The sequence below is a fragment of the Salvia miltiorrhiza genome, chromosome 6 (assembly GCF_028751815.1).
Source record: "Salvia miltiorrhiza cultivar Shanhuang (shh) chromosome 6, IMPLAD_Smil_shh, whole genome shotgun sequence".
Lineage (NCBI taxonomy): Eukaryota > Viridiplantae > Streptophyta > Magnoliopsida > Lamiales > Lamiaceae > Salvia > Salvia miltiorrhiza.
The window spans coordinates 17,089,067-17,101,587 of NC_080392.1; the positions used below are offsets into that span (position 1 = coordinate 17,089,067).

At 37.6% G+C, this 12,521-nt stretch overlaps 2 protein-coding genes across 2 annotated transcripts; one reads left to right on the forward strand and one right to left on the reverse strand.

The window, feature by feature from the left end:
• Positions 1 to 361: 361 nt before the first annotated feature.
• Positions 362 to 2,610, forward strand: LOC130990240 (WAT1-related protein At5g07050-like). The gene is made up of 7 exons (XM_057914469.1): positions 362 to 669; positions 779 to 841; positions 925 to 1,041; positions 1,340 to 1,592; positions 1,671 to 1,829; positions 1,904 to 2,055; positions 2,160 to 2,610. Exons 1-7 carry the CDS (start codon positions 461 to 463, stop codon positions 2,365 to 2,367), a joined length of 1,161 nt encoding a protein of 386 aa, XP_057770452.1. The 5' UTR covers positions 362 to 460; the 3' UTR covers positions 2,368 to 2,610.
• A 1,394-nt stretch (positions 2,611 to 4,004) lies between these two features.
• On the reverse strand, positions 4,005 to 4,553 carry LOC130990583 (uncharacterized). Its single transcript, XM_057914805.1, has one exon. The coding sequence runs from the start codon at positions 4,551 to 4,553 to the stop codon at positions 4,005 to 4,007; it is 549 nt and encodes a 182-aa protein (XP_057770788.1).
• Positions 4,554 to 12,521: the final 7,968 nt, after the last annotated feature.

The following is a 12,521-nucleotide window of genomic DNA, read 5'->3' on the forward strand; positions in this document are numbered from 1 at the left end:
AAGGGTAGAATAGTCATGACATACAAAAAATGGCCAAAATTTATGTTTTTTCACATGATGAATAAAATTTGATGTTGTATGTTGAATAGGGCCATTTGACCCTATTGTTTCAATAATTATTCTAGTTTAGAATACAGATGCACCATGTATTCATGTTGATTCTGGAGTGAACCAACATAGTAAGATCTAGAGAACAATAGTCAGGACTCGGGTGTAACGATAGAAAATTACAAATACAAGCTAACTAAAACACTAATTAATGTAAAAACTATAAACTAGATAAATAGCACCCCCAACCCAATCCCACCACCCACCCACCCCAAAAGTGCTTATAAATACCCTAGTTCCTAACACCCATTCCTTAGGACAAACACAATCAATTATAGTGTTTTCCTCTCTACTAGAAGAAGTTATAACACACTTCTCTTCCAGCTCAAACAAAAGAAAAAAAAAGAGAGAAATGGAAGGAAAAGGTTGTTGTTGCCTTGGTAATTTTTATGACAAGGCTAAACCTTACATAGCCATGATTTCATTACAATTTGGGTATGCTGGAATGAATATCATTACCAAAGTTTCTCTCAACAGAGGCATGAGCCACTATGTTTTGGTTGTCTACAGACATGCCTTTGCCACTGCTGTCATTGCTCCTTTCGCCCTCATTCTCGAAAGGTATCAATTAATTAATTGTCTCTTTTCTTACACAAAAATAAATAACATTGGATTAATTAGTTAATATTGTACTAGCCTATTTTATATATATGTATATATTTTGAAACAGGAAGGTGAGACCAAAGATCACATTCACCATTTTTATGCAGCTATTTGTTCTTGGGCTTCTTGGGTGAGTTCTTTTTTTTTTTTTTTGCTTATAATTTTAATTATTTCTCTTGAGTTAATTCTTGTTTGTTATTGTCTTGAAAATAGGCCTGTGATTGATCAGAATTTCTACTATGCTGGACTGAAATTCACTTCCCCAACTTTCTCATGTGCCATGAGCAACATGCTCCCTGCCATGACATTCGTCATGGCAGTACTCTGCAGGTACGTACAAGGGGGCTTAAGCCCCCACCATTTAAAAAAAAAATCTTTAAATATCATCAAATTATTGGTTTTTTCCGTAAACGTTGTAAAATAGCCCTCATAAGTACCAAATCAAATCGTAGGAAAATTATTTTTTCGAAATCTGAAACTCAAAATTTAGAAAATATAGCACTAATAGTGATTTTTTCTGCATCCGCCCCTGTCGACCAACCATATTTCATTTTCCAATAAATACATACCTGGATTAATTTAATTAACGTTCAAATACACCCGATTAATTTAGTTTAATTTAATTTAGGATGGAGAAGGTGGACATGAAGAAGGTGAGATGCCAAGCAAAGGTGGTGGGAACAATAGTGACAGTTGGTGGAGCTATGCTGATGACATTGTACAAAGGGCATGTGATAAACATGGTGTGGTCAAACTACATTCATCCTACGCAGTCTAATGTTCCTGTCCCAAATCAAGAAGATGCTGACAAGGATTGGGTTAAGGGCTCAATCCTTCTCATCATTGCAACTTTTGCTTGGGCTTCTTTCTTCATCCTTCAGGTTGTAATGTTTTATTTTATTCTCCCAAATTTTCAAGATTATAGTATATTTTTTTAATAAATAACTATTGTTACATAGGCTATCACATTGAGGAAGTACACAGCCCAGCTATCTCTCACAGCAATTGTGTGTTTCTTGGGCACACTTCAATCTATTGCTGTCACATATGTGATGGAACACAAACCAAATTCTTGGACTATTGGGTGGGACATGAATTTGTTAGCTGCTGCCTATGCTGTAAGAGAAGAGCTCACTCTCTACCTCGATGATTATTTTAATTTTTTTGGAGAAATAAAAATATGGTGGTACAGGGTATCGTGTCGTCGGGGATTGCATACTATGTTCAAGGTATAGTGATGCAAAAAAGGGGGCCTGTTTTTGTCACAGCATTCAGTCCATTGATGATGGTGATTGTAGCCATCATGGGCTCTTTCCTCTTGTCTGAGAAGATTTATGTTGGAGGGTATTTATCTATATTATTTTCCTTTACTTTTTTAGTACCTAATAATCAAATTAAACTATATTACTCCTATTAATTTGTTGTGTTTCTCTCTCTTTCGAATCCAGGGCTCTTGGAGCAGTCTTGATTGTGATTGGATTGTATTCTGTGTTGTGGGGAAAATACAAAGAATTTAAAGAGAAGGAGGCTGAGGAAATTCTTGAACCAATAAAGGATTACACTCAAAATGAGACAGCAGCGATTCAAGATATTGAAGCCAATCATGTTGGAATTCAGAAAAATCAATCGAACAAGATTAATGTCTCCAGCAGCTGAAATTAGTGCGGAATCAACATAAAATTTAATTGAAGCACCTAGAAAAAAAAATAATAATAATAACGTAGATAATCTCCATCTTTTAGTTCATTTTTTAAACCTTTTTTCCCTCCCATATTGATTTGGGATTTTTTTTTTTTTTTTTTTTTTTTTTTTTGTAATTTAGAGTGCATTGCTGAGGTTGTAATGTGGAATTTATATATCGAATAGATATGGATGGCAAATAGCTCTTTTTTTAGAAAATCTTAAACTATAGTGGGAATTTGGTGATAGTGGTTTTCCATATATATGTCCACTTTGAATACACAATTTTGCAAATGTCTGATTCAGAATCCCACTTATGAATCGCATGGTTTGATTGATTTCTTCTTTTTGAGTATGTGACGTAATATGGTTTTATTGTTTCTATATGAAATAAAACTTTATCTTCATAAGATGTTACTATATTGATCTTGAAGAGTTGAATAATTTGCATAAACTACCGTAACTACCGTTAATGATTTCAAGAATTGGCTAGAGTAGTCAATTTTTCAAAAAAAAAAAAAAAAAAACAGAATTAGCTAGAGTCGTCAATTTTGATGTCACGTTTTAAAATTCATTAATTAATTTAGAAATTAATATTTTGGATCCAATTCTTACACAGTAACAACTATTTAATTAAAACAATTTTTGAACTAAAATTCAGTATTCAAAAATAATTTTCATGTATTTATAATTGCATGACCTCTGCAGAAAATTGGAAGAAAAAGTGTAAAGGAAACTAATCAAAGTAGAAACACAAAACTGGAATAAAATAAAATTATTGGCCAAACAAAAGTGGTGAAAGCTAGTATTTGATTTTAGGAGCCGCATAATTAATTATACTCCAGCGATTTCCCACGTAAATTCGTACTACAAGTTACTTAATACTGATAATATATTTTATTTATTAAATTAATCTACATTATAAATCACAAATTCACCTCTATAGCTACGCTCACTCGTGCGATGCACATCGAATATTGAAGTTAAATGACATATAGTTAACTAAGAGGGTATTGGACTGAGCTTATAAGAGCATCCGCAATGGGCTTACTTGATAGCCTACTTGATAGTGGTTGTGTTATTGAGTAGGTAGTGCTGCATTGGGGTTACTTGATAGCCTACTTGATTTTTTTAGTTTTTAAAGAGGAGAGAGAAATTTTTAAAAAGGAGAAGAGAATTAAAAAAAAAATTAAAATTACTCGTGCATACTCGATAACTCGAGTAGCACTCGAGTAACACTCACTTGCAACGCCTACTCGAGTGCAATACTCGTACTCGAGTAATGCGTTACTCATGCTCTAAACTCTTTAAAACAACTTATAAGAGCATCCACAGTGGGATGATTAGATAGCTTACTTGATAGAAAGGGGGGGACCACAATGAATAAGGAGGCCACAGTGGGATGACTTGATCTCTTACTTGATCTTTTTAGTTTTGATTTTGTATTTTTCATTTAAATTGAATTGCACAAATTTAAATATCACAAATTACTTCAAATTTAAATTGCATTAATTTAAAAAACCTACAAATTACATTAAAAAAAAACCTAAAGACATAATTTAAAAATACTTAAAAAAACCTAAAGACATAAATAAAGATTACATAATAAAAATCTATCTAGTCTCTACCGCCCCTTCGCTAGCTAGAATCTCTGCCACCCGTTCCTTGTGCCATTCTAGCTGCTCCGGAGTCATGTCGGAAGTCTTCATGAACATGACCCGATCGTCATGGATCTCCCTATTGAGGGCGTTCTTTTGGTCGTACATCTCCATGATTCGGGTGATCTTACCGTCGGACCTATCCAACATCTCCTTGCATTCGGATGGAGCCTTTGAGGCTTGCGATGCCAATGCCTTCCCCTTCCCCTTTGCCGCTCTCGCCGCCGCCTTCGCCGCTTTGTTTCCAACGGGGCGGGAATACGTGATTTCCTTGCCTGACGCCGAGGTGGTAAAGTCGCCCGTCTCTGACGTCTTTGTCCTCTTGGAGGCATGCACATCTCCCTCGAGGTACATAGACTTGAACTTCCGGTTGATCCGGAGAAGCTTCCATGCATTCCAGTAGTTGAAGGGGCTGGAATTGCTCCTAGAGACGAAGAGAATTTGGGCTTTCTCTCGAAGCATGTCGTCAGAATGGCCGGAAGGCCACTTGTTGCGCGTCTCCATCCAAATAGCTTCCCATAGCCTCACATCCGCACTCACTCGGGCCCAGTGTCCTTTTATTTGTCGGTGTTTGAGGTTGGCGCTGATGAGGGGGTTCACCCGGTCGAGAATCCGTTGCCAAAGGCTTCCCCCCTTTGGTCGACACCCCGGATGGCGTCGTTGGTCTCCTCCGTCCAAATTCGGATAATGAGGTTCGTCTCCTTGGGGGTGTAGGTATGACGGGGGCTCTTTCCTTCCTCCGTCGTCGGGCCCTTCTCTTTGAAGGCCACCGTCTTCTGTCGCCCTCCTTTCTTGGGCTTCGACGCACTATGGGCGGGCGGTGCCTCCTCCTCGCCGCTTGAGAGCTCCTTCTCCAAGTTGAAACCCGAAAAATCGGGATGATAGTCGCTAGAGAGGTCGGGAACCCAATTTGGATCGTAATAGTTGGGATTGTATGAATCCATTTTTGCAACAATTTGAGAGAGAAGGAGGAAGAGAAAGGCAGAAAATGTGTTGGTGAATGAAAAATGGGGGAGGGAGTATATATAAAAGAGAAAAGAAAAAAAAAACGATCGAATGACCGAAAAGAAACAAAAAAATTTTTGAAAGTCAGCCAAAAGAGCCGTTTACAAATTGAATTCGATTTTTTTTTAATAGCGCATGTGGCGCACGCGCTCATAAACAAGGAGATCAGGCCTTACCCGAAAAATCGGGTAGGCCTCAAGTAATGCCTCGCCACAGTGGGCTTACTCGATGAGTGGGTGACTCGAGTAACCCCATCGAGTCACCCACTGTGAATGCTCTAAGCTGTTTAGAAACTTGTAAGCTCATTCAAAGTGTTTGGCAAAATAAGCTCATAAATAGCTTATAAGCTGTAAAAATAAGCTCCAAGAGCTTATAAGCTCCCCAAAAAATAAGTTCCTCTACCCCAACTTATTTTCTCATTATCTTATAAGCAACACTCATTTTACAAAAATAACTTAACTATGATTTTTTATTTGCATCATATATTATTCTAATTTTATTTTTTTTCGATTTTTTCTCTCTAACAAAGATTATCTCTTACTAATTAAAAATTCTCTCTCTAGCTTATAAGCTTAATTATCCAAACGCTTTGACAACTTATAAGCTCTTAAGAAACTATATTTTATAAGCTCTTGAAACATTTTATAAGCTCCAAGAATTTATAAGCTCTTTAAAATAAGTTTAGCCAAACACCCTCTGAGTGCATGTTTGAAAAGTTAATTGAGTTTACAACATATTCACAAACCCAAGTAAAGGTTATTGGATTTGTGCTGGAAAAGCTGTGTGGGTTCGGTGTTTGATAGCCGAACGTTATTGGAGCGAAATTGTATTGTGGCTGTTTGATATCACACAATATTCTCATGGAATTATAGAGAAATGTCCACAATATCCCTTTAAAAAATTATTAATACCCAGCGTCGACCCATACAAACAAACTGTAATCACTTACACCACTGCCTCAATTACACTCACGCGTCTCACAGTCCGCTACACCAATATCCCGTAATCTGCATCGCGAATCAGAGAACTCCCAGCACGTGTAGTTGCTATTTCAGGAGAATCATAAGCTTCAAAAAATTGGATACAATGGGTTAGCATTTGAGTCATAATAAGAACATCGCCAGCCAAAAAACATTGCATCATGTGATCCGTCAAATGATCAGCGACGAGAGGCACCTGACAGATGGATAGTCCCATGCATATTTGATATTTCTATTCAACACTATACATATATGTGTTTATGTATATTTGTGTTCAATTATATGCATAATTATGACAGCGGCCGTCAGTGGCGGAGCCAGGAATTAATTTAGAAAGGGGCTGAACTTGTACGGGGTTCGGGAGCGGTAGTCCCCGAGAATTTGTTTTTTGTTTTTTGGACATTTCGTATATTTAAGGCATTTTTTATTAAAAGACGAGCATAATAGTAGTAATAAAGAACAACATTTTCATAAATTATATAATTTCAATATATAACAAATTAGTTTCAATGTACATTACAAATTTTTTTTGGACATTCTGTATTTTTAAGGCATTTTTTATTAAAAGACGAGGATAATAGTAATAATAAAGAACAACATTTTCATAGATTATTTAGTTTCAATATATTACAAATTAATTTCAATACATTACAAACTTCTTTTTTTGTCATTTCGTACATTTTAGGCATTCTTTTTTATTAAAAGACAATAATAGCAATAATAACGAACAACATTTTCATATATTATATAGTTTCAATAAATTACAAGCTAGAATAAATAATAATAAAAGACAAGCATAATAATAATAGCAAACAATTTTTTTTGGGGCATTCCATACATTTTAAGCATTTTCTATTAAAAGACAAGCATAATAGTAATTTTAAGGATTTTCTACTCAAAACACCTATTGAATTGACTCACAATCGTACGAGGTCAATTGCAGTGGAATAAGCTAACCCAAGTCGTACTCTCAAGAAAGGCTAAACAGGGCGTTCGCTCGTGTCGCACACAATTAATAAGAAATTAAACCTAAACACTCTAATCAATATTTTGGGTCTGACATTCTCTCTCATTAACTAGCACGTAATTGAAATAAATCATTTAAAATTATCTAGGCAGAAATCAAATGTAAATAAGCAGTAATGAAATAACATGTAATTCTACGCTAGGGTTTTTAAATAAGAACATCAATTATCTAAGCAATAATCTAAATCGTAAAAGAAATAACATATGTTGTATTGAAATTATAAATCTAAGAGTTTTATCTAGGCAATAAATGAAAACTTACATTAATAACGATAACTGAAAAATAAATCTCTAACTACTGAATTACTCTAGGCGTAAGGATGAAAATCAAAGTAATAACCCTAACTAGGATAGGAAATATGATGTCTGGAACGATGGCTAGAACTGCGTCCGAAAAAGTGTCCCCTATGAAATGAGAAAACAACCTTTTATACCCTATGCATGAGGAGACACACCCAGGCGGCCTCTGGGGTGCTCGAGTGAGCTTGGCGAGCGACCGCTAGAAAATGAGCGAGCTGGTGATGAAAAGGAGCGTCGGCTGGATAAGTCGCTAGAATAAGGAACTCGCCTGTTGGGTGTTGGTGTGGAGTCCAGCGAGCGCTGGTGAAAGCGTTGGGAATCCAGCGAGCTGGCGTAGGTGGCTGGCGAAAGCGCTGGGGACTCCAGCGAGTTGGTGCGCAGCCTAGCGAGGTCGCAGGGATTGGAGCGCGATGGCGAGGTCGCTGGGAATGTTGAGCGAGGGGACTTGGGCGCTGGAATTAGTGAGTGGGCGCTGAAATAAGCCAGTGGTCGCTAGAAATTATCAAAAAAAGGATTTTCCGCGCCGGCTGAAAATCCCAGCGGCCCGGGTCGCTCACGCGCGGACTATATTGTGCGATGTTTTTGTTTTGGCCCGTTCTCTCTCGTTATAAGTCGGATTTTGGATCCGTTTTCGCCAACGGACTCGTATCGAGACGAACTAAAATTCTTATTAAGACTTATCAGTCAAATTTGAGCTCCATAGTTTTTCACTAATTAATCAATTAGAGCATCAAATCCTGAAACAACAAAATAAGCGCATAAGCTCAAATCAATCAACTACTGAGTGAACTAAACCAAAAATACAAACCCATAACGCACATAAACACCCATAGAATCATCACAAAACAATACTAAACAACCCCTCCTCCCCCTCCCCCCCCCCCCACACACTTAGTTTTTTGCTTGTCCTCAAGCAAAATCCATAAGAATCAAACGAAGAGATGGTTCAACAATGCTCAATTCCAACCAAACATTCACAAACCAATTCAAGTTTTTCACTCAACACATATCTCTTAAATGGTGTAAGCAACTTAAAGTTTTAAGAAGCAACACCATTATGATACAAATGATTCGATCAGACTTAATTCTCCGCTAGAAGTGAATTTCCTAATGTGATCGCCTTATAATCATTATCTTATGTTTTTACTGTTATATCTTCACCATTTTTCAATTCTCTTAAGAAGTTTATCTTTCATTTTCAACAGTTAAGCCATAATTTGTGAGATCAAGCCTTTTGGAGGTAATCCAAAGTCTTCCCACATGGTTTCTCATGCTCATAGTAACACTAGAGGAGTAGAGACTCAGAGCTGTCAAATATTTCAACATTCACAAAACTTCATAACAAGATCGTAGACAATCACACTGACAACACTTCCTCTAGCATCTACTGGACAAATCATGTCTCAATTGCTTACAAATGTGTTGCAACAAAAACTTCTAATTCATCTCACCAAACAAGAGATATGCATAAAAGAAAAACAAGAATAACCACCAACGGCACAAACCCGAAAATCACATCGAAAACAACATCTCCAAAAGATCAATATAGACAAGCTCAATTTCAAGCATCCACTAAATGCAAGGGGACCATTTGCCCCACCAATAAAGCACAAAAAGAAACTCTCCCACATTTACCAAAATCAATAAAACCAGGGCTTTCCCCCCCACACTTAGAACAAAACATTGCCTAAAATAATAATGTAAGAAAAACACTTCCCTGAAATATTAATCAAGAAGATGAGCCAATGGAGTTCCACATTGCGATGCATACTTCTCATCTACGCAAGATGTCAATCCTAAGAGCACAGAGCATGCACCATACACCAAGGACACAACCAAAACAAAAATCAAGCAAAGCAAAAGAAAAACAGAAACAAAGGAAACTAAGAAAAAAAAATCATGGGTTGCCTCCCATGCAGCGTTAGTTTTAGAGTCGCCAGACCGACTAAAAGGAACCCTTAACCAAAGTCTGATTGAAACTTCAGCTGCCTTAGTGCCCGTGACAGTACATCATCTTTCAATGTAGTTGTGGGTCTTTTTGATGCACATCCAATGCTCATAGCACTGAATGATCTCTTTTCTCCATTTATTCGGGAGTCAGATTCAAAACTTCCCTCTTCTTTCTCATCCATCAGTAGTGCACATTGTAGATCCTGCACTATATCATCATCGCATTGCAGCATGTCCAGAAATTCTTCTTCAATGGCTACCTCTTTTTGCAAATTTACTAGGAACTCTTGCACAATGTCATCCTGCATTAAATCATCTTTGTGCTGCAGCTTGTCTAGAAATTCTTCTTCAACGGCCGCTTCCTCTTGCAAGTTAGCAAGGAATTCTTGCTCAATGTCGTCTTCATCCTGCAACTTATCAAGAAATTCCTGCACAATGTGATCCTCCTTATCAACATTCAATATCTCAACATAAGAATAGTTCTGCAATGAAACATTAGGAGTAGTAAGTTTCTTATCAAAAACTGAGAATGTTACCGATCTACCGGACCCAGCCATACTCAATGTTCCAGATCCCACATCAATGCGAGTATGGGTGGTCGCCATGAAAGGTCGGCCAAGCAAAACAAGATGACCATTCTCTCCTCTAATTCCTTTGCCCGCATCAAGCACCACAAAGTCCACTAACACTCTAATCCCTCTCACTGTGATTTCCACATCTTCCACAAGTCCCCGTGGGCTGCTAATAGAGCCATCATCAAGCTCTATTTTCATATCAGTGTACTTTAACTCGTCTTCCTTCTTGCCTAGCTTCTCAAAAATGTCAAGTGGCATCAAATTGATCGCCGCACCCAAATAGAGCATCCCTGAGACCTCCTAAAGTCCACCCAAACCAATACAAAAAATGAAGCTACCAGGATCTCCTTACTTTGATAGTGGTTGGCTTTCATCACTGCAGATTTCTTGCTGCCATTTCTTCTCTGTCGTGATTGGATTACACTTCTTCTTTTTCTGTTTGATCACCTCTGGACTCTTCAGAATAATTAGAGTTAGTATCTGCAGTGTCCTCGAGATTGGTATCTGAGTAAAAACTTTCTGCACGTTCACGCTCCTTTTCCACAGAACTGTTTGAACTGGACTTAGACTCCTCCCCGCGGTTTCTAAACACTTCACTAGGCCGATTAATGTTGTCGAAGTAGGGCACCAATTTTCTTTTTAAACTTCAGCGACCCTGCATACACAACACTAGCAAACAGATCAAACGCATCAGAGGGAGAAAATAACCTAGTCAAAAGAAAGAAATAAAATAAACACAGTAAACAAAGCAACACAATAAAACGCCGAAAGCCTTCTCGGCAACGACGCCAAAATTTGACTCAACTCAAAACACCTATTGAATTGACTCGCAATCGTACGAGGTCAATTGCAGTGGAATAAGCTAACCCAAGTCGTACTCTCAAGGAAGGCTAAACAGGGCGTTCGCTCATGTCGCACACAATTAACAAGAAATTAAACCTAAACACTCTAATCAATATTTTGGGTCTGACATTCTCTCCCATTAACTAGCACGTAATTGAAATAAAGCATTTAAAACTATCTAGGCAGAAATCAAATGTAAATAAGCAGTAATGAAATAGCATGTAATTCTACGCTAGGGTTTTTAAATAAGAACATCAACTATCTAGGCAATAATCTAAATCGTAAAAGAAATAGTAGATGTTGTATTGAAATCATAAATCGAAGAGTTTTATCTAGGCAATAAATGAAAACTTACAGTAATGACGATAACTGAAAAATAAATCTCTAACTACTTAATTACTCTAGGCGTAAGGATGAAAATCAAAGTAATAACCCTAACTAGGATAGGAAATCTGGTGTTTGGAACGATGGCTAGAACTATGTCCGAAAAAGTTTCCCCTATGAAATGAGAAAACAACCTTTTATACCCTAGGCATGAGGAAACACACCTAGGCGGCCTCTGGGGTGCTCGAGTGAGCTTGGCGAGCGATTGCTAGAAAATGAGCGAGCTGGTGATGAAAAGGAGCGCCGGCTGGATAAGTCGCTAGAATAAGGAACTCGCCCGCTAGGTGTTGGTGTGGAGTCCAGCGAGCGCTGGGAATCCAGCGAGCTGGCGTATGCGGCTAGTGAAAGCGCTGGGGACTCCAGCGAGTTGGTGCGCAGGTTGGCGAGGTCGCGGGGTGTGTTGAGCAACTTGGTGTGCGGGCTGGTGAGGTCACAGGGATCGGAGCGCGCTGGCGAGGTCGCTGGGAGTGTTGAGCGTGGGGACTTGGGCGCTTAAATTAGTGAGTGGGCGCTGAAATAAGCCAGTGGTCGCTGGAAATTATAAAAAAAAAAGGATTTTGCGCGCCGGCTGAAAATCCTAGCGGCAGCGGGTCGCGCTCACGCGCAGACCGCATTGCGCGATGTTTTTGTTTTAGCCCGTTCTCCCTCGTTACAAGTCGGATTTTTGATCTGTTTTTACCTACGGACTCGTATCAAGATGAACTACAATTATTCTTAAGACCAATCTGCCAAATTCGAACTCCATATTTTTCCACTAATTAATCAATTAGAGCATCAAATCCTGAAACAACAAAATAAGCGCATAAACTCAAATCAATCAACTACTGAGTGAACTAAACTAAAAATATAAACCCATAACGCTCATAAACACTCATAGAATCATCACAAAATAGGACTAAACATCATCTTCAAGTGATACTCTCTTATAGGTTACATGGAGTATAATGCTGACTCAGCACTTTTAATGGAATGAAAAATAGAATAAATATAATACTGCAACGAACAAATCTATATATATATATAATAGAAAAATAAATCTTATCCTACGTAGCATCGTATAATCAGTCCATTCTAATTTTCCTCAATTCTCATTCATTCTTATTTATTTATATATTTCTAATCAATTTTTACATGAGTACAATTTTGAAGTAGCCAAAATGAAGCATAAAACATAATTTATAGCCACATATTGAAAAAACATAAAATTTGGCCATTTTTATTGATTTGGACGTTTTTACCCTTAATTAGTGTCATAAGTGCTAAGATTTTACTTTGATTTTATTTTGGATTTTCGTTGACACTTTTGGCACTATTTTATTTTGAATTTCTGTTGGCACTTTTGGCATTATTAGTGCCAAAAGTGTCAACGAAAATCCAAAATAAAACCAAGTAAAATGGTCATTTTGGCA

What these genes read in the sequence shown, in the direction of transcription:
- LOC130990583 (XM_057914805.1), bottom strand. Translation starts at nt 4,553, where the DNA reads ATGGAGACGCGCAACAAGTGGCCTTCCGGCCATTCTGACGACATGCTT.
- LOC130990240 (XM_057914469.1), top strand. Translation starts at nt 461, where the DNA reads ATGGAAGGAAAAGGTTGTTGTTGCCTTGGTAATTTTTATGACAAGGCT. An exon ending in TTCGCCCTCATTCTCGAAAG is followed by an intron (nt 670 to 778) that starts GTATCAATTAAT and finishes ATTTTGAAACAG; the next exon opens with GAAGGTGAGACCAAAGATCA. An exon ending in GTCATGGCAGTACTCTGCAG is followed by an intron (nt 1,042 to 1,339) that starts GTACGTACAAGG and finishes AATTTAATTTAG; the next exon opens with GATGGAGAAGGTGGACATGA.